This window comes from Nannospalax galili, unplaced genomic scaffold, assembly GCF_000622305.1.
Source record: "Nannospalax galili isolate Female #2095 unplaced genomic scaffold, S.galili_v1.0 scaffold1087, whole genome shotgun sequence".
NCBI lineage: Eukaryota > Metazoa > Chordata > Mammalia > Rodentia > Spalacidae > Nannospalax > Nannospalax galili.
In genome coordinates this window covers 843,677-866,310 of record NW_008356845.1, presented here as the reverse complement: position 1 = coordinate 866,310, position 22,634 = coordinate 843,677, and the positions used below count along the sequence as shown (strand labels likewise).

General features: G+C 40.0%; 1 protein-coding gene across 1 annotated transcript in view; it reads left to right on the top strand.

Moving 5' to 3' along the window:
• The window catches only part of Oprm1 (opioid receptor mu 1), a 68,437-nt gene extending 60,098 nt beyond the window's left edge, over nucleotides 1–8,339 (top strand). The window contains exon 4 of the mRNA XM_008854729.1: nucleotides 8,045–8,339. Within this exon, the coding sequence (XP_008852951.1) occupies nucleotides 8,045–8,083 (39 nt within the window). The 3' untranslated portion in view covers nucleotides 8,084–8,339. The remainder of the gene's footprint in view (nucleotides 1–8,044) is intronic.
• The last annotated feature ends 14,295 nt before the right edge of the window (nucleotides 8,340–22,634 follow it).

Sequence of the window (22,634 nt, the reverse complement as noted above, 5' to 3'; positions counted from 1 at the left end):
CTGGAATTTCAGGCTTAACTAGGATTCCGAAATTGATCATTAAATTCTTATTCACACTCATTTAAAATGACTGCTCTAAACACTTCAATATACAAACAAGATGCTAAAACTTCATTTCTCTGAAAATAGAGCAGGCTGTGCTTTGTTTAGGTTTTCTTTTCGTTTTGATGTGTTTCGAAGCCTGCCACTTTGCAGTTATAATTACAAAGGAGACAGTCTGTGTAGCTTTAGGATATGTTTTTATTAAATTAAATTGCACATTGCTAAGAGTAAGTCTTATAACTGACACATTCTTTTGTTTTGAATAAAATGCAATTGCAGAAATGGATTTATATTTTAAAGGCATGTATACAGAACTTGGCGAAACATACCAAAGATACTAACATATCTCCTTATGCCAAATGCAAGCTTGGAACCCAGGGTACCTGTTTCTGCTGCCAACCTTGCTGATGACCACATGTGTGGATGGATCTACGGGTGGTTGTTTAAGGGATCTCTTCATGAGCCTCATTTCTTAGCCTCATTTGACTGCCCAGCACTGGGAAGATGGAAAATCACTGGCTGGCCAGTCTAGCCTGAGGTTTAGTGAGACCCTCTGTCTCCCAAAGGGTGGACAGTCCCTGAAGAATGACACCCCAAGTTGTCCTCTGGACTACACATGCTCATGCACACAGTCTGTTACATACACATGTACTCACATGAACATGTATACAGAGAAAGACAGAGAGAGGGAGAGAGAACTCTAAAAATAAGTTACTTGGGGCTGGAGAGATGGCTCAGTGGTTAAGAACACTGGTTGTTATTGCCGAAGACCCAGGTTCAAATCCCAGCACCCACATGGCAACTAACAACTGTCCGTAACTCCAGTTCCAGGGGATCTGACAGCCTCTTCCATCCTCTGTGGGCACTGCACGACACAGGTACACTTATCTACATGCAGGCAATACACGTACACACATAAAATAGAAATAATAAATAAAATGTTTTTTTAAAAAAGCTTCTTGCCTCATAGTGCATTAGGCCAATAATGAGTAATGGGGAGATAAGTGGTGGTAAAATAGAATCTGGTTATACTAGATGGAAGATGCACTTCATACAAACTTTTCTCATGGAACAGAATGTTCTGTACATTCTAGCCCACCTGTATCATTCTCCTTTATAAATACTATACGAAGCTTCTTACCCCCTATTAGGTACAGGCCTATAATGTATAATCAAGAATAAGCTGAAATCCTGACATGCTTGATACAGGTGATGAGACTTGGAAGAAGAGCCCAGTCCCCTTTCCATGAGTACATGGAGATCTCTGCCTATGAGTCATCATCTCCAAGAGGTTTTTGTATGGCTCTGTTTCATGGTTTCTGTAATGAATGAGATTTTTAAAGTTGTATTACAACTGAAACTCTAATTAGCTTCAGAAGTAGCCAATTCAGTTACTGGCTTCAGTAGCAACTTCAGGTGGCACAGCAAGTAAGACAGAGAGAGTGGAAAGAGAGAGAGGCTACAAAGAGAACATTAGATCAGCGTTTTTCACCCAGCACACTTAGGTACGCCCTTCACTTCTCAAGGGTGTGTCTCCTTCTGCAGATTGATAAAGTTGAAAAACATTTTCCCCAGCCTTAAAACTGTAGGAAATACTTGTGGAAAGGGACTAAAAGTTCCTTAAATAAGCTTCACTTTTAGCTTAAAAGCTTTTCAAACATTTTTTTAATGGGACAAAAACATAGCCTAAGAGAATTTTCTAGTTGACTTCCTGGAAAAATTAAAGTCTGAAACAATGCTGACAAAAGAGAAAAACTGATGTTAGAGAATTGTATTATATCTACGTATTTAATGTATGTATCTAAGTATTGTCTCTAATGTCAACTGCCAAGTCTACAGAAGAGTGTGACTGTGTTGGCATTATTGTTAGGAAAGAATCTTAGCTGTAGAGTTCAAGACTCCAAAGGAGATATAAGCAAATGGGCTTTTCACAGCTCCACGGGTAACAAAAATAGATAATGTGGCACAAAGGGGCCAAGAAAATCACAGGAGCACCAGCACGATAGCTCAGTTCCCTCCCCTCCATGTCTCATAGCATGGCACAGTGGGCCCAGATCACTACCATGCACAGTGTGCTTCACCACGACTCAGAGCAAAGTGCTCTATGTATCTTGTAGCAAGCAGAACGTACTTCAATTTCTTTCCATAAGAACAAGCATCACGAAGTGGTCCTGTTGTGATACCCCTGTGGTTTAACAGTGATGGTCCTAAACTGACTGTGACTAGCTACAGAAACAACTCAGGCTCAGCTGCACTCAGTAAGCAAGAATGGGCAGGGACACCCAGAGGACTTCATCTCCTTAAAACCACCTGTCAGCCCAGCATCTTCTCAGCTAGCACATTCACATGGCCCTACAATCCAATCAGAAATTTAGATTAGGGATTTACAAATACTCAGACCAGATCTGTTCCACTTTATTGCAGTCAGCACTTGATTAGAATTACTGTCAACACAATGCTATCTACAGGATGAGGTCAGTCTGTACAATTGATCTTAATCATACAATGCACCATACCAGATTCAGCTAAGTCCCAAAGAAGACTAACTGATCTTATTTCAGATAGCCGCCTAGCTTCCTCACCCACAGCTTGCATGCATTCTACCACCATGCTGTGGGTCTGAATCCAAGACCAACAGCAGCAAGTGGCAGTTGCATAAACGCTCCCTGTTCAGCCAGAACATGGGGTAACACAGTGATCCAGTTACAATCACTGAATAAAAACTCACCTGATTTCTGTGGTTCTTTCTATCTCATTGACTATAGTCCTTAGATTGAAAGATAGATTCCTGAACTGTCTCTAGAAGGTGAATTCTGAAGCCAAGGAACAATCTTGATTGAGCTGTTTGGAAGGAGGAAACCATATATTCACTGAATAGAATAGTCTTCTTTACCTGAGATCTCAATCAGTAAAATAGGATCCATGACCACAGCTATTGATCCATGCCATTGTCACTATTGGTAGGTAGTTATACATAAAGGTTGTGGCTTGGGAGATGGCTGAGTGGGTAAATCAAACCTGAGTTGGAGTCCCAGCACCCGGGGAAAACCAGATGCCGCAATGCATATCTGGGGATGAGGGGCAAAGACAGAAAGAGCCCTAGAGCTCAGTCAGCTTAAATAACCAGGGAACTTCAGGTTCAATGAAAGATTCTGTCTCAAAACAATAAGGTGAAGAGCGACACAGGAAGAGGACTGACGTTAGCCTCTGTCTCCCACACACATGGGGAAACATACAAAATACATACACCACATACACACACACAAATTAAGAAGCCTATTAGCAACCCTTCATGGGAAGATATCATACAGGCTGTTCTGTCCTACATGTAACCGAACATGTAGCAATATATTACAAAAGTAACATGAGACCAGTTACTTTTGTTCAGAGTTCATTGATAAACTTGATTTGGATTATCACTGCATTGGTTTGATTAAGCCAGAGGCCGCAGTCACCCTGTGATTGTGGTCCATACAAGCACATGCGGCATAAAATAGCCCCTGTGCATTCAGGTGTCAGGAGAAGTGTTAAGAATTGGCATGAGCATAGCTAAAACAAGGCAGCATCTCTATGTGTTTACACACAAGGCAGATTCATTGACTGGAGCTGCCTTTCAGAACACTGGACACTGCAGAATCATTTAGGGCCAAACCTACCAACAGGATTCCTCTGGTTCCACAGCAGACGGACTGGGATGGGAAATCCCACAATAGCAGAGTTGGCTGTCGAAACCACTGCTTATTTCCAGTGAGTCATGGGATGGTTTGACTAGACCAAGGGCCAAAGATAGTAGGAGTGTTAGTATCTCTGCCCAGCACCTCCAGGGTCTAGAACCCCAAGATGAACCTCTAGTTAGGGGCTGACTCATTTCCCAGAAACAGGTAATTCAAAAGGGCCCCATGGCTGGTCTACCAGGACAGCCTCCAGTGCTACTGGCTACTTGAGTGCCCAGTCAGATTTGATGAAATTCCCATTTAACTCAACAGAATGGCTGTCTAGATAACCCCTCAATAGTCCAGTTCTGAGCCAAACTTCCTTTCAGATAGTGGCTAGCCAAGGGGTAAAGAATGTTTTTTATGGTCTTTAAGATTGGACCACATTTTGTTCAAGACTTTTGATGTGAGTGGCTGATGATCCCTTTGTCTTATCAGAATTCATGAACTTTTCTAGACCATTTGTTGGGTGCCTATCAGCATAAAATCAGCAACGTAATGGAACAGTTTTTCTGCAGCTCAACACGCTTTGAGGGCTCAGTCAGGAGAAGGTTCTTCATCTTTGACTCCAAATAGAATTAAGAAAAGGACAAGAGCCAGGTCCAAGATGGCACAGCACATGCTATCTGAGCCAACTGATTCATTTCCAGTCACAGTACCTGAATGCTCAGGATTCTGGGCTGTAGGCAAGAACAGCCAACACAATAATGTGAACCGAATACAGTTGGCGGCCATCCACTGGTCTCCAGATCCCATTAGCTTTTTGTTACCGGCCATGCAGGGTGATTATATTGAGATGCTGCATTTTTCATTAGTTTTATTGCATTTGCATCCTTTCATCAAGGCTGTGGTTTCCTTTTCTCTTCCTAGAATTCTAAATGGTTTCCTTTTAAAACATGGAAGGGAACCAAAAGCTAAGCTGTGACCTGTCTCATGTGTGTCCTACAATCATCTCTATACAAATGGTCCTCATGGAGCAGAACAATCTCCCTCACCCCTGATACCATAAACATCCACAGAGCAAGCACACCGGTTATCAGTATCAGTTAAACTGTTCACCTTGGGGAAAGCAAAAGCAAAGGGTCCAATCAACTTCACCCAATGCTCATAATTACCCCTATCCCATTTTAATTCTGTTTAAATTCTCTCTGGCTATATCTATGGCACTTGATCCCAAGAGAAACCAGTCCTTAGTGATCTGGCATATTGCAAAAAGACATAAAATCTCATGTTCACCCCAAACCCTGAATGTCACTCACCAGTTCCATTGTGCCCTCCATGGAGTGAGCCCTTCCATCCTCCAGGATCAGGCAAGAGAGGCTCTGAAGAGGCAATGCGCTCTGAGGCACCCAAGCAGTGGTTTCCTAGTTCCTCTGTTGATCTTCACAAAGGATCTAGGTTCCCTAGAAACATGACTTTCACTGTGAGAACCACCTTCCTTTGGGGAGGCTGGGGAATGGGACATCATATTATGTTATGTGGATGGAATTTCTAGTGATCATTCAAACTCTTATCTCTGTAGTCCTTGTTTTCACAGGCATATCCACCTTGCTTTATGATTGGGTCCCTTTGCAAGAAGTTGGTTTGGGGCATCCTGAACTCTGTTTTGGATTCCTGGTATGTTCCTGACTTAGGGGGTGATATCTTTGCCCAGAGTGTCTTATGACCTTAAGTAAGCAAGATACTAGTATAGATCTCTTAGCCTCAATGGTGGTGGCATCTTTGACCTTACAGGAAAAGGCAGTCTTACAAATTCCACAGTCATGCTCCTGGACAAAAGATTATTCTGTTCAGGACAAATTCAGTCAAGAGTAACTTTAGCTCTCACATTTTAAATATCTTCCCCATGGAATCTCATGCAATTTGGCTGACTCAGGGGCTTCTGGTGTTGACCATAAGGCATGCATTAATACAGAAATCCAGAATAGCCATCCTCCTTGTGGGGCATGAATCCATCTCAGGAACATAATAGGCACTGTGCTTAAACATAGAGACTCATGTGCAATTATCCAGGTTTTGCTGGCGGCTATGTAAAAGTACAACTTTTACCACTCCATCATCTACAGAAATCCAGAATAGCCATCCTCCTTGTGGGGCATGAATCCATCTCAGAAACATAATAGGCACTGTGCTTAAACACAGAGACTCATGTGCAATTATCCAGGTTTTGCTGGCGGCTATGTAAAAGTGCAACCTTTACCACTCCATCACCACAATAGTAGGAGAACAACAGCTCACAACTCACAGCCTATTGATCAGAGCATCTGTTATTCCTTTGCCCGTCACTAACGATTTACATGATGGTACTCTCTATTGGGACACGTTGACTTTCAGATATTTCTACTCGTGACTTAGCTCTTGGTACAGTTGTACTTCCCTCCCTATGAGGTCCAAGGTATCTCCTCCTCCCATGTGGCAACTATAAACACTTGGTAAATTTTACTCCTCTTCTAGCAGGCTCCATCCATTGACGCAACTCATTTTCATCAGCAGATAGGACAGAGATGGACTATCCACAGCTCCCTCCTGCACCATGTAGGCCAGAAACAGTTCTACCAGCTCCAGAAAGTGTACACGTGACTTATCCCTTTAAAATCTATTTTGGTATCCTGAACTTTATACCATTTTGTCTGGTGCTGAATCTCAACTTCTTAGAAGATGGCAGAAAGCAAAAGACTCCAAAGGAGAAGACTAAGCAAGCAGGCAGGTGGCTTCACTGCAGTGCTCTAGGGACTATGCAAGAAAATCAAAAGTCTCAGTTCACTATCACACAACAAACAGCAGATGTGTGAGCACAGTGGTGCCTCTTCCCCTGTCCATAAAATCCCACAGGGCAGTGCAAAGGGACCAGATGGCAGCTACACACACAATGAGTTCTGTCACAATTGACAGACCCACAGCCAAAATGCCAGCACCTGCTAGAGCAGTAACCAAGCCTCATCTAAGCAAGTGCTGACACAGTGGTCAGAGCTCGGTCTGCCTGGGCCAACTCAGCTTCCTGCATGGCAAGTTACAGTAAAAGCCAGTTCGGAGAAGGCTGTATGATGGCATTGTCAGTACGGGTGTACGGGAACCTCCAGTCCATGATGGCCTGCCCCTCCTGATGGAGACAGCAATCTAATCAAAGACCAGGACTTTGTTCGTAGAAAACACACACTGACAAAGTGCTTAATACTTAAAAATGTAATATCCATGACTGTGTGTGTGCACAGGCTGTGTCTGTGTGTGAGAAGGAACGAGACAGAGAGAAAGTCAAGGCCAAGCAAGTGGGATGACTGTGAGCATGTGAATCTGTGTGGTGAGTACATAGGGTCCTTTGTTCCATTTGATTCTTGCCCCTCCTGAAGTTTAAAACTTACACAAATATAGTGGTTTTTGTGAAAAGACCTTGCAACCCTTGATTCTTACTGTGTCAACACCGCTCATTCCTCACCAGTTACAATATCAGCAAAAACAATAGTTGCTTTGTTGAAAGACACTCTTATTTGAAAATAAACAAGCCACATTTTCACATATATGAACAGAATTCATGTTGCTACTCGATGTGTATGCTTCACAGTGGGAGTGAGATGGCTCTGTACTCCACACCTGCTACTTGAGGGTGAAAATTGAAAGAAATTTTGAGAATCAGGTGTGAAAATAAAAATCTTTTCATCTAGAAATAAATTGAACAAATCATTAAATTTCTTTTTGAAATCTTGGTCAAGTCATAGATGATTTAAAATGAAGGAAAAGGAAAAGAACAGAGGGTGAGGAAGAATTTGGTTTAAATGTGTTTTCTCAAACTTGTCAGAAGCTGAGGCAGGAAGATCTCAAGTTCAAACTCAGTCTGGTTTACTGCATAAGAGTCTATCTCCAAAAAATTAAAAATGAACCTGGGCACAGTAGCATGTGCCTTTAATCCAAACCCTCAGGAGGCAGAGGCAGGTGGATCTCTGTGTGATCAAAGCCAGTCTGGTCTACATAGTAAGTTTCAGGCAGGACTAGGGAGAGTCTGTCAAAAAAAATAAAATAAAACCAACCAAAAAATATCTTTCATCATATTTTTCAAAGTAACCATTATCAATACCTTTGTAATAAGTGGTGTACACAAAAACATATTCATAAGGACCCCAGAGATATTGATAATGACTGAAATATTAATGTCTTAGCAATTTGCAAAAGTGGGTTGCAGATAAAGGTATCCACGACCATGTTCAGTACTGTTCTCACAACCAGAAGATGTTCAGTCATGTGCTCTGTGACCGGCCCTGAAGTAATCACTGCCTTTACCTTTTCTCTCCTTTCAGCTAGAAAATCTGGAAGCAGAAATGGCCCCACTGCCCTAACAGGGCCCCGCGCCATCCAGACCCTCACTGAGCTTATAGGTTACCGTCGACATGGAAGCAAGTTGGTGTCAGGGTGTGTAGGAGGCTCTGATTTCCTAGGAAACAGTCCCATCCTGAGTCATTGTAAGTCTGTCCTCTCTGGCTACTCCAGTTTGCCCATGAGCGACATTCAAACTGCATCAAACATACCCGGAAGATGAGAATACACCACCCTTGTGAATCCAGCTCATGTACATGACCACCAGGAATACACCCAGCGGACCACAATCCTCAGCAGTATGTGAATTGGTGTCATCATAGAAGGAGACCCTTTTGTATGTAGTATTCTATTTTCAAGCAAATACTTATGACCTCATCAAAGAAAAACCATAAGTTGTTAAATTCACTGTAGTAACATGTAAAGTAAATGCTACCTCTGACTTCTGACCTCTGACCCAGTCACCTTTTGTGGAACGTTCCAATCTTTCGAGTCTTCTGTGAAAGAATTCGTTATTTTTGACCTGTAGTGTTCACCCTGAAATGATCATCTGGTTAAGGCATCACTGCACCTCCACTGCTTGGTTTTGTAGTGTTTGAAAGAACACAGCATCTTACTCCCCCTAGCTCCATAATGAAAATTAGCAGTAATTTGAAACCCAGTGATGCATCTGTCAGCTGCAGATTAGTTGATTCTCATAGTAAAAGTTCTTCCTGGGAGTTACAGTGCGGCCTGTCAGAGGTCTTTAATGTTTGTTCTCTACGTGAATCTCTTGACGTCATCTAAGTCTCTACGTGAAACCCTTGACGTCATCTAAGTGCTCCCAAGGAATAGTTCAAGAAATCACCCAGTGACCGCATCACTCCATTCACACAGGCAGTCAAGCATTTTGCATTCTTCCTTTTCCAATAATTTCTCCATAGTGCACGCATTTTCTCTTTGTACATTACTTTCTCCGATGTCTTTTCAGTCAGTGTGATAAAACAGTAGATGTTTTTGTCAAGTTCCAGGAAAGTTTGAGAATTTTTAAAAAATATATGGACCCAATAAATATAATTACAAGACAAACTCGAGCACCGTATAGAAAAGTATGCGATCTGTTTTTCAACCCTGTATGGTTTCTTCTACGTGAAATATTAACAACACCCTAAAGTTCTTTCCCTGAAGATTTACATTCACATATCATAACCAATATTTTGCCTTTCTGTTCTCTGTTAAATGTCTCTGTAAGACATCAGTCTTCAACAGTTTCTCTACCAGTCTCCTCTCTGACTGGTTTTCTTTGTTGTGACATGCATTTGAGATTTAGCAATCACCCATTTTATTAGAACTGTGAAAACAGCCAAGTCAGATGGCTCATGCCAAGGAGTTCTCCGTTTGAACATTTGTCAGTATTGATGAGATGAATCGAATCCTTTTCATTATCTATGGAGACGGAAGAAGGATACCAGGGCCCAGCTCCCTTACAAGCACCACAGAGCCTGCAAGCAGCCAGCAGATCCAGCTCTAAAACATTCATCCCTTCCTCTGTCTAACAAGGTACAAACACGCACCAGACGTACAAAGGCAGTGTTTCTGGAAGACAGCTGTCGTGGGGTCAGAATAACCGAATTTACTGTCTCATATCTGATCAGCTATAATTATGTGGACCCAGCCATGTATCCATTAGAGGAGGAAAAAAATCCAAGATAAGTGTTTTAATGTTTCCTTTCAATGATGTCTCACATTTGCCTCTAATAACCTCCATTTCTCAGAGATTATGTCCCAGGATAGATGGGCATTATGTTAGTTTTTACATTTTCTGAGAGAAGTAATTAAAACCAAAACCCTAAAAAGATTTAGAATTTTAAAATGAATAATGCAAATGTTCATTGGGGGAATTAAATACTTGTATATAATTACCAGGGACTAAAACTCCTGCTTTTAGCATGGTATGTGACACAAGTTCTCTCAAGGGATGGAGGAGCATTGCTTTCTTCTTCTCGGGCTGCTTTATAACTGTCACTATTTCTGTGTAATGACCTACTCGTGGTCTGAATGAGCTGGCACATGACAGAGAACAAATTGCCCTGATATAAAACTTCACTCGTATTGTTTTTTTCTACAAATATTATACATGTGCAAGGCTCTTCTATGTCATCTTTTAAACTCTAGAAATAATACACAATGAAGGAGTTCATTTTTATTTTATTTATTATCTTTATTTTATGTGTATGTCTATGGCAAGCATATACATAAGTGCACCCATGTTATGCAATGCCTGCAGAGGTCAGAAGAAGGCATCGGATCCCCTGGAAATAGAGTTACAGGTGGTTGTTAGCCTCCATGTGGGTGCTGTAAATCAAACTCCAGTCCTCGGCAAGAGCAGCCAGCGCTCTTAACAGCTGAGCCACCTCTCCAGTCCCAAAAGAGGTTCATTTCAAAAACACATTCTAAAGCACTTAAGGTATGGTCAATATTTTGCACGGAAAGCCATTCTCAATGCCCACGTGCTAGAACAGGCTTGCAATTCCATGGCAAATAGATTTAAAACCCCACGTTAGTCAGAAGGGCTAAAATGTCTTGCAAAATCTGAAGGTAAAGAAAATGGAAGTTCCTGCCTTGTTCTTCCTTCTGATTTCACCTTAACCATGAAGATGAAGCTTCTTTCTAATCTGCTAACCCAAAATGGAGGCTGCTGAGAAGGGGAAGGCTTGCAGCACTGCTTGTAGTAGAAGTAGTTTGCTGGGTTCGAGGCTCATGGTGCCCCGTCTTCCTTCAGTCTTGACTTTGACGGCTATTTTCCTTCTGCATCCTTCTGTCCTGACCAATCTCTAGAAAGGGAAGAGGAAGCAAGATGAGACATAATCAGAGAAAGGGTTATTCTGAAATCCATGCCAGAAGGGCTCAGAGGGGACTTTTGATTTGAACCCTTTGCTATAATATGCTGGATATGTCTTCCTCTGATGACATTGAAGAAGACAGTTTAGAGGAGATACTAAAATGTTTAAGTTGGAAGGTCATATAGATATCTGAACACAGTGTGATATTTTTTAGTTTTTTGGTTTATGCTTTTGAGCAACCACTTCAGTCCTCCTGCCTCAGCCTCCTTGAAAGGGTGGGCAACACAGTGACCTTCTTGAACCACCATCAGGATCAAATGACATAATACGATAAAAAAAAATAAGCTTGGTCTGTCATGAAATAAATGTTTCCTATTATAAATTAAAATTATCAGTGCTGAAAAACAAACAATGACCCGAAGAAGCTTGGAGTCACCATCCATGTCCACCTTTGCATAACACTAAGAACCTCTTTCTGCCTAGTTTCAGATGACTCAGATTTTATCTAAGATGTCTGTCACTAAGGTTTAAGGAAGAAGCCCAGGAAAGGGTCCAACTTTGTGACATCTATTCAGCAGCCAAATGAATTTTATTAGAAATAATTTCAACCTACAGTTGTTGTTCCCCATTGTCATCAAATTATTAAAAGTTCTTAGAATTACATGCATGGCCCACTGTTCAGGAAGTGAGCAAGCCCAGAAGCAGATGGCTCCTTGTGTTCATTGTGTGACCATGTTCAGATCTTACCATGTAAGGCCATGGCATTTCTTAGAGTGAGCAGATGAGTCAAGTTCAGTTTAATTCAGTTGGTATTGCTATATTTAGACATTTGCATTACAAACATGCAGACCACTGAAACGGAGAATCGGGACTATGAAAAGTGTGTTGGAGTGGACTGAAGGTATGTCCTATAACAAGACCCTTTTCAAATAGTATTCACTTGATGCTGTGTAAGTATCTAAAGGAATCTGGGCACTTGGAAAACTTGAAGTTAAATACATCAGACCAGGAAGGCAACTGTATGTAAGATGCTTCTAGACCCTGGGCACATATTCTAAAAGAAGATTGATTTTTCAGGCTTCTCATTACATATGTAATAATAATTCAATAATATAATTTTCAAATAACTTTGCATTTCCTTTAACTTTGTGCTATGTGAGAACTTCATTAAAATCTACATTTGGAATTGTACTTAAATTTTGCAAAATGACAGAGGAAGGCAGGAAGGGCACTGCTCTTCCCAGCTGTGCCCAACCCACATAGTCCAGAATAGCTCTGAACGCAGCCCAACCTAAAATCATAAACTTACTTAAAATATTATGAGTTTTTTGTAAATTTTTGTATCTCAGTGGAGCAGTTCTTGACCCTGACCTTTGCAGATAACACTGGTAACATAACAATGTCAAAGCATTGAACACATCATAGAGTCTACAATTTGAGAGAAGTTCTGGTTTGTATTTTCAGAGTCAACCCACCTGTAAACCAATACTTCGTGTACAGTTATATTTCCAAGTTCCAGCCTCCACACCAGGAGTCCCACAGCCCCCTGTGTTTGCAGAACGGGATTCCTTTTCTCTCTCACTCACCAGAAATTTAGTACGTCTCCAGTCCAGTCACATCAAAGACAACCTTATCTGCTGAAATTAAAGTGAAACTTCATGGTAAGATGCCCTCAGTGCATACTGCTAGAGTTGAGGCAAGTCCAGATTACTTATTTGTGAAATGCTAGAGAAAAATCAAACAGAACAGTATCAGGTAAGAAAGGGAGGTGGGCAATGATTCCTTTTGGTTATCCTATCATTGGGATTATTTGGCAGCACACCTTGCTGCTATTCAGAGATGTAGTTGACATCAGCTCCCTCTATCCAAGGAAATTAGCTTTAAAATGCTCAGATGGTTTGTAGAGCAGGTAGGTAAAGAAGTGCACAGGTTCTATAGCATTGATCAAACCCGAAATGGAACCCACCCAAGACCACAATTGAGTACAAGCAATTGCAGGAGGTAGTTCTGCAGCCCCGAGATTCAAGGAAACATGTCCTTTCTTCTTCCTCTTTCCTTTCCTTTCTTCTTTTTCTGTAGAGCAGGTAGGTAAAGAAGTGCACAGGTTCTATAGCATTGATCAAACCAGAAATGGAACCCACCCAAGACCATAGTTGAGTACAAGCAATTGCAGGAGGTAGTTCTGCAGCCCCGAGTTTCAAGGAAACATCTGTCCTTTCTTCTTCCTCTTTCCTTTCCTTTCTTCTTTTTTTTAAGACACACCTACTCCATGTCCCAGGCTATCTTCAAACTCATCATACAGCCTGAGCTGGCCTTGAACCTGTGATCCTCCTGCTTCAGCCTCCTCAGTGATGTGTTTATAGTTATATAGCATCACACCGAACCAAAATATGCAACCTTTGTTAGAATAACATAAGCATGATGCCAGCACTTGGGAGGCAGAGGAAAGCAGATCTCCGTGAGATCAAGGCCAGTCTCTACATAGTGAGTTACAGGCCAGCTAGGGTTACAGGGAGACCCTGTCCAAAAAAAAACAAACAAAAAAAAATTCACTGTTAACCATAGCAATCCCATATGTTCTGATGCAAACACAGACATATTTATAACTGTCAAAAGGTGTGCCATTGTTTCTGGTTTTGGAAGCACAGTAGCATTAATTCCGTCTCACAAAGCAGTTGTCTGTTTATATCAATAAGTCGCTGCCATTCAGAGCTGTTTCCTCTATCGCTTTGTTTCTACACAAACAAGCTCATGAAATCTTAGCTTTGCTTAAATTCCCTCTAATAGCATTATGTTCTTAATAAAATATGCAACTCCTATGTAGAAAAGGTATATTTGTTTTATGAATTCAGCAAAGTAGCCCATAAGCCCTCAAGGAGAGAAGAGGACATTTTTATGTAAATATTGCCAAGTAGAACATCATAGGAACAGTTAGCAGCCAAAAAAAAAAAAATCTTTCAGGAAAAAGCTATTTAAATACTATCCACATCATCCCTCTGCCTAACTTGCAATATGATTTTTGAAACCTAAATCTTGAAAGTAGACTGCTATATCCTCTTCCCTTTTAAGACTCTTGAGAAAGAAACTTCTGTTGTTTTGCTTCAAACATGGAAATGTTTTGTTTAATTGGCAGCATTGACTAATGTTGGGAAAATTTCCATGAATACACAGTTATAAAACGCCAAATGGAAATGCAAAGCAAAGTGGCATGAACTGAAGAAGATATAAAAAGAGAAAGAGCAGACAGAAACACAATGACAGTTGTCAAACTCTGTGGAACTGAGCACAAACACGTCCATGGACAGCAGGGGGGAGCTCCAGCAATTTGAGCACAGTAAAACTGCTTTAATTAACACATGCCGGAAAGAAAGAAGACAAGATTGCATTTGTGTGATTGCTCTAAGAGGATGAAGCAAAGGACTCTGGGATTTCCTCCATTTTTGAGGTGAGCAAAAGCACCCCAACATGTCACAGTGTTTGCCGAATCCAGTGTGTGGTTCTCTCCTTGACCTTGCTTCCTCGGTAGATGGGCTCCTGATTTGCAGAGATATTTTGCTCATTCTGAATCTTGTACGGTAGCAATATTTACCACTTCATACTGACATGGTATCCAAACAACCAAGCCCAGTGGGCACCTCCTCTAGCCTGCAGGTATCTACATAGGTCGGTTCAGTTCAGCTGCCAGGGTTCCTCAGGAATGCCCTGATACTGGTGGCCAGTCAGTCCTTGGAACACCTTTCAAAGATCTCCAGGCAGAGTTAAGCCTGTGGAATCTACTGGATCATGAGTGACAATGGAATTTTTATAGTCTCCAGGAAAGAAAATACCATTTACATGGTTTTCTTTCTAAGCACAACCTTGGGATGCAATATTGAATTCTATTCTCTTTTCCTGTTAGGATAGTACATGTAGCTTTTCCCTTGCTGTGAAGAAGACTATTCATTCTTTTAAAAAAATGACTGGACTTGATCTTCTCAGAATTCCATCAGAAACTCAAAAGAGAGACATTCCCATCCACAGAGCAAATTTGGACAAAATAGCCCACTAAGTGTTTCTGAAGCCTTCTTTGTCTGCCTGCTTTCAAAGGAGTCTTAGTTGTTTGCATTTGTGTTTTTTTCTGGTGTGCAGGTGTCTGGGGTGTCCCTGTTGCTTATCTGTTGCTATAGTCAGATTTTTCACCTCTTTCAGAAGCATGTGTCCTTAGAACAATACCCACCAGCCCTCCCTCTATCTACCTTCTCTCCTGATGGATTTCCTTTTGTAATGGCCAGTGTAAGAAGTCAGCACAGCCTACTGAGCCATGCCTGAGCTTCCAGCTTGACTTCCTGGCCAATGACCCCATTAGCTGTGTCTGCTGATAGCAACCCCCTGCTGGCTATCATTTTGACCATACAACCAGTTAGCATTCAATGTCCAATACCGTACAAGTCCAAGAAGCCCATCAGCTGATTCTTGTTCTCCTGCATCTCTGCAGGTGGCAAACCTGATTCCTAGTGCCTGCTCCTGTCTCTGCAGGAGTCCATACAGAAAACAGGAAAATAACAAGGCTTCCTGTTACTCTCTTTAGCTGTGATACAATTTGTTCCCTCCTGCCCCCAGGCTCACCCTGCTTACTCCATGGGGAGCCAGTGCTGATCACTGCTGTATTAACTCACAACTATTTGCTTTATGGAAATTCAGGGCCCTTATTTCTCAAGGGAATAGAGAAAATCAACAGGCCTCCTCCCCAGCTGGTACTTTCCAGGCAGCTACTGAATCTATATAAATTAGGCTCAAGGAACCAGTGGCTTTCAGGATTTATAATCTTAGCACTGCAGATCATAATCTAACAAGTGTTCCCAGAATCTCTTTTATGTCAATGAATCAGTTCCATAACATGTACATGGATTGCGGGGTAATAAGAAAATTTGGGGTTTACCGAAAGAGCTATCAGTGATTTGAGATTTTGGTTTTGTTTTTTTGTTTGCTTGAAAGGGTTTTTGTTGTTGTTGTTGTTGTTGTTGTTGTCATTTTCTGTTTTGTTTTGTTTTTTGAGATAGTTTCTTGCTCTGTAGTCCAGGCTACCCTGAAACTGTGTAGCCCAGGCTGGCCTTGAACTCATAACAATCCTCCTGCCTCAGCCTCCTGAGTGCTGGGATTAAAGGGATCATACCAGTTTATTTCTGTTTGTTTTTTAAAAACTCCATGCATTTATCAGAGGAACCAAATGAAGATTATATTAATCCTGATTGCATCATGCCTTTTTCACTTTATAATGAATGTCTTCCTTCTAACCAAATCTTTTCAATAATCTATTGACCAATTTGTATAAAATAATTCCTAATAACTGATGACCCATCCACTGTTACGTTTACTACAGCAAGTTCCAGTAGAATCTAAGAGCTGGGATCATCCATAGAGGTTATCTGTACTAGGAAACATACTAGGAAACAGCACTGTGTATGGATGCACATATGAAAATATGAATATCTTTTTTAAAGCACTATTTTTCTCCTGACAAGATTGAAACTTCAAGTAAAAAACTGAGAGATCCATTTGGTTACTGTTTTCCTATTGATTCCAAGACAGAGGAAGCATCATGCTGGCTCCTCTCTAACTCTCCTGACTTCTCAGAGACAGCTGAAGATCAGCAATCAAAGACACCATGAGGAAAAGTGCTACCCTCTGCTTCCTGCAGAACTGAGGGAAAGAGGAATCCAGTAAATGGCAATTGCCAGGGAATGGCTGTACTCTTTCTGACATAAATTTAAAAGGAAAAGTGATCTTTCTGGCTGTGAATTTGCTCAGTATGCAGATATCTCTGTAGAAACAAAAAAGCAAAATAATTAATGTCAGATTGAATCTATAAACATAAGTCAGTTTTACTCTGACTTAAAAGAGCATAGAAGCTTTGACCTATTTCTGTGTTTTATAGTATTTTGAAACATAACAACTTCATGTCAACATCATATAAAATCATGGACTCCCACATAGAAATACAAATTCAGGTTTTAGTGTACACAGTTTGAGAAAATCAATAATGGAAACGAAAATGTCAACGATTCTTAGATATGGATTTTACTTCTCAAAACAATCTATATTCAATTGGAAAATAGTTTTATACCCAGTATTAAAATATTTCTATTCAGTTCCTGGTGGAATAAATATATTTCCTCCCAGACTACTGGGAAGAGTTTTGCAGCCTCTCAAAACTACAACAATCCCTGTGATTTTTTGAGTAGCTGGTGTGGTAGAATTTTCTGTTATCAAATTTTTCCCATTTTTTATTGAGTTTTTGTGATTTTCATAGACTGTGTTTAGGTTCCTCCCTATTTGCACCTCCTCTTACTGCTTCCTTCCCAATTTAATGTACTCTATTAGATACAATAAGACCTATACAGTCTAATTTGTGTCCCTAAATGCCCTTCAGTATCCATCCACTGGATCCCTAAGTGTCACACCCTTTAAAGAGACTGACTCTCCCTTTCCCAGCAGACATCAGTAGCCAGTAGTCCCTCAGCTAGGGATGGGCTTGGATTTCTTACTCACTTCCTCACACCTATGCTGGGATTTTTTTCTGGTTTGAGCGTGCTTGGGTCTTGTGCACGCTGTCACCATTGCTCATAGGAGTAACTGACCAGCTTCTGGAAAACTCTGCTTCCTTGTGGTCGTGCACCACCTCTGGCTCTTACAATCTTCCTGCCCTCTCTTCCACAATGATCCCTGAGCCTTGGGAGGCAGAAGTTTGATATAGGTATCTTATTCAGGAATGAGTAGTCTGTAGCCTCTTATTCTCTGCAGGTTGTCTAGTTGTGAGTTTCTGTGTTAATCACCATCTGCTAAATAAGAAAACTTCTCTGGTGAGAGCTGAGAGATGCATTAATCTATGGGTATAAGAATAAGACATTAGGAGTCAGTTTAATACTATATTTAACAGAAACTAGGCTCTCTCCTATGCTCGGTGACCTATCTAGTCTCTGGTTCCTACATTTTAAGATATTTTCAGAAAAATCATGTAAACTATCCAGCATATTAGATATATGAGTGCTCACCTATGAATACATGCGCACACACATCATCATCATCATCCTCATCATCATCACTGAAATGAACATGATGACTGACAATCATGATAACGGTGATCAGACTAGAAAGCATTCAGAAGATTTATCAAGAACTTATCTCTTTAGCCGAGATGTGGAATCAATGGGTTACTTGCAAGCGCAGTATTTATATCTATACTCTGAAAAGAAGAAATGAAAATTAGAATATGCTTTCAACAACTCATTCTTATTTCAATCTCAATTTGAAGTTCAAATTGTTCTATCATCTCTGCTAAAGCCATCAACTTCATTGAAAAGTATGAATCATCATAGAATTTGAACCCATAAAATTCAACATTACTGCTTAGAATTTAATATTTCTACCATGAAAATTTCAGCATTGAACACAGCTATATGAATGTTGATATACAAATTTTTATTAGTTTAATTGGGATTGTTAGAAATATTACTATATATCCCTATTACATATCAACTATAAATAGATTCATAATGATGCAAATATCATTATGTGGAACTCAATATGCCATTATATGGGAATATATCTGCCAATATAAATGGCATATATCAATATGTATATACTGGCATATTAATATAATTGGAATTAAAGATGAAATGACAGTTTCCACTTGGCAATACTTTTCCTGAGCCTCTCACCTAATTAAAGAATAAATTAAATTAAGGAATAATTATAATTTAAAATGTGATCTTGTTTTCATTTCATTATGTTACATGAAATAAAAATAAATAATTCTTCAAATGGAGCTTTCTAAAAATAAATTGAAAAATCTACCAAATGTAGCAAATAAACACATTTTCTTTTTCAAGAAAAGGTGTGAGTCTAAACATCAGGTTTTGTGTTACTTGTCATTAAATTTTTTGTAACATCCACTATGCATTTTTGCTATCCAAAGACAATTTCTGCTAGAAAAAAAGTTGGGCTTCACGCTTTTAATTGCGTCTAGAATTCTGGTAGCTAATGACACTTAGTCTTTAAAAAAAAAATCATGTTTCAGTGGCAAAAAAAAAAATCAAAATATAGTTATGCATCTTGTTAGATTCTCTTATGGTTAAGTTCAAATATTTTAAATAGATTGTTGTCTATGAACTATTTTTCTCTCCAGTAATAGAGGGGGGAGGCAGAATTGCCCCTTCTTTGTTCTGTGGCCCTGAGTCTAACCTAACAAGAGCAATCAGTCCCTTCATCTCTTTCTGGCATTCTGGGGTCTGAGAGAAGAGCAGAACAGAAGTGGACCCTTTCCTCAAGGCCAAGAAGTTGGAATCCTGCTGCTCAGCATGATGGATCAACTTCTGTGGTAAGGAAGCATTTCAACTCACAGTTGTCTGGACATCTAAAGAACACGAGGAAACATCAACAGGTAGTACAAAAAGAACATCTACCAGGCTCATGCTTTATGGATTTTGTACCCAAGTAAAGGAATATATAACCACATTTTCCAAAATTTGTATAAAATCCATGGACGTAACAACAAACCCAGCATGCTGCCTAGTTGGTTTGTTTCTAACATCTTCCCCAATGTTTGCCTTTCAAAAGTATTTCCCTGGGAATCTGTGTTTTGCCTGCGTGGCCCTGCCAGGAATAATAAATACATGTATACATACCTTGTGATTGTGCCCAAAGAATGCTTAAAAACACGCAGCATTCTATTCTGAGAGTTTCTCCTTTAATATTTTGGTTGTTTGTTTACGTTGGTATGTTAACCCTATGATAACATTATTTGCATAAAAATTAAGCTATCATTCCATACTTTCTGTACATTTCTATGTAGGGCAAGACAGTGAGCTGTAGCTTTTCCTAAAAATTACCTGATATATCAAATGATCTCATACACAGATCAAAATGTTGACTAGTACATCAAACACTAAACAAATTGCTAAATCATTTTTGTGTCATTCCCATTTGACTATATAAGATCATTGTATGTAAAAATAATATATAAACTTTTGCATTGTGTTACTGTTGATGTGCCAGAATCCATAAACATTTGGGGCTATATTGTGATTTTCTTGCATGTAATGTATGATTATATATATATATATGAATAATAAAGAGCACCAAATAGTGAAACGAATATAATTTCTGTCTTTCTTATTCTTGCATGATAACTGGTCTGTTTAGAATGAACATTCTTATGAGCACCCGAGTTCAGTCCTCAGCACCCATGTAAAAAAGCCAGACTAGTGGCTGCACTTGTAATCCCAGAACTGTGAAGGTGGAGATAGTCAGATCCTTGCAGATCACTAGCTAGCCAGTCTAATCTAATCAGTGAGCCTCAGCTCCCGGTAAGAGACTCTGTCTCAAAACTTAAGATGGACAGCACCTGAGGAATGACATTAAAGTTGACTTCTGGCCTAAATATGCATGCATACCTACATACACATGCCCACACACAGGCAAACATACGCACACACAAATAACATAGTAAAATACAAAGAATAGTCTGTGGGTAAATGTTGCGATACAGGTAAAAGCTAAAAGATTGTACAGATGACTTTGTTACTCAATAAGTACTTCAAAGTGAATGAAAGTAGACTTTTTGTCTTCATGACTTCAAATTTTAGAACAAACATAGCCCTAAAGCATGACTTCTTAAGCTGGTATTTGTCAGTCAAGACATTCAGTGAAAAAAAAAAAATACACCTGCAGTAAATTACAGTGTTGAAAACATGAGCAGCTGAACTCATCTGTACCATACTATTCAGAAATGAGTGTACGACTTATATAGTAAGCAATGAAATTCTTTGCAAAAAACAAGTTCAACAGCTAAAATGCAAAGCATATTAAGTGGTTTGGTATTATTTTGAGCATGGAAACCGTCTCAATCTGGAAATGCTTTGCGGTGAGAAAAAAAAAACACTTCAAAATCTGGGTAACTCCAGATTTTCTGTCATAAGATATTAACATAGATCTTTTGAAAAGAAATATCTATGTGCCAATGTAAGAATTTCTGCAGAACATCTCCAGATACAACTCCCAAACACATATTTTTGGTTCTCTTCTACTGCCCAAACCTGATAGGTGGTCCATCACCCATCAGCTAAAACTTAGTTTTGTCCCATGATTTCTAACAGCCTTCATAATTACAGTGGCTATACCACAGTTTATCCATCCAGTCTCTTATAGTCAGACAACTGAGTTGTTTCTGGTCTTAGGGGTCATAAACAGTCCCAGTAGGTACCATCTGGTTCACATAAGATACACATTTCTCTTGGGTGCTGGCACGTCCACAGATTAGTTGTGACAGAGCTGTGAAATGGGTTGCAAGAGGCTGAAGAAAATGCACTGAGACAGTGTGTGAAATAAGGTTCATTAAAGCTTACTAACAAGAAAGGCCCATGAGGCAAGGCACAGGTATTGTCCAATGGCAGAGTTCATGAAACGTGTATAAGGCCCACTGGCACACTTCAGCAAGTTCACCAGTGAAGGATGACTAGACAAAAAAGCACCTTCTCTCCACAGTGCTTCCTCCTTACTATAGAGGAAGGCGTTTTATAAACCAGACTGTCTACGCAGTGATGTCATCAGTGTCTTTGTTCTTTGTATCACCAGCTTTCAAGAGGCAGCTGACATAGCCAACGTGCAGGAGAGCAAATTGCCTTTCTATGTAATATGGCTGTGTCTGGTTCCCAGTGTATGTGTGGGGTGTTAACTGCATCTGCACAGTCTAACATGGGTCTCTTCTAATTGTCTATTACTTACCAAAGCCTTGGGAATGGAAAGGGGAATTTCAGGGGCATGGCATTGGATGTAGTATTTTTCTCAGACATCATACAGGCATACCTCAAAACAGAGCAAGTATTTGGTAATTAATTCCAATAGTTTTCTAAAGTGACTGTACCAGTTTACCTTCCCTTCTACAGTATGTGAGAGTTCCAATCTTGCCAATCCTAGTCAATTTTGATATTGCCAGCTTTTAACAATTTTAGCCATTGGTGGTATGTAGCAATATCTTATCATATCATTAAAACATTTGAATACTTTCTTTTTTTATAATATACCTGTATAAACTTAGGTTGCATGCTATGTTCAGTTGGCTTATAGTTCTTATATTTTCTGAATACGAATCCTTCACTGGAGGTATGCACATATACATACATACATGTATATATGTATGTATATGGAGATACATATAGATATAAAATAGGCATAAATGTATAACCTAAATTCTCTCCTCTGACACCTACTGAAAGTATAGCGTTATATTCATACCAAGGAGCTAGGAATGAGCTATTTCTTCCAAATCCCAAATCAAAGAAGTTTTTCTTTCCAAAGGATTTGAAGAAACATGGCCCCGTGGATATAATAAAGAGTCAAGATGATGTCCCATTTTAATGCACCAACATTCAATCCAAGCCTTGGTTTCGGAGGCAGGTGAGTGTTACCCAGACTGAACCAGTTCAGATCTATATAATGATGCAATCAGATTCACTGGTTCTGGTTCTAAGGCTTAATAACCTGTCCTTAGCCACCCGAACTCTCCCACTTTCTCAAATCCCCAGGTTGAGGAAGGGGTCATCCTCAGCATTGAAAAACATAAGACATCCAGAAGCCACACTGGGTACTACAAAACATAATCAACACAGCAACAGGATAGAAGATATTCAGCCATGACTCAGACTCTCCCTCTCCAAATCTGGCCCATAGAGTGGGAGCATCAGAACATGCCATGGAAGCACCCTTCCAGATACTA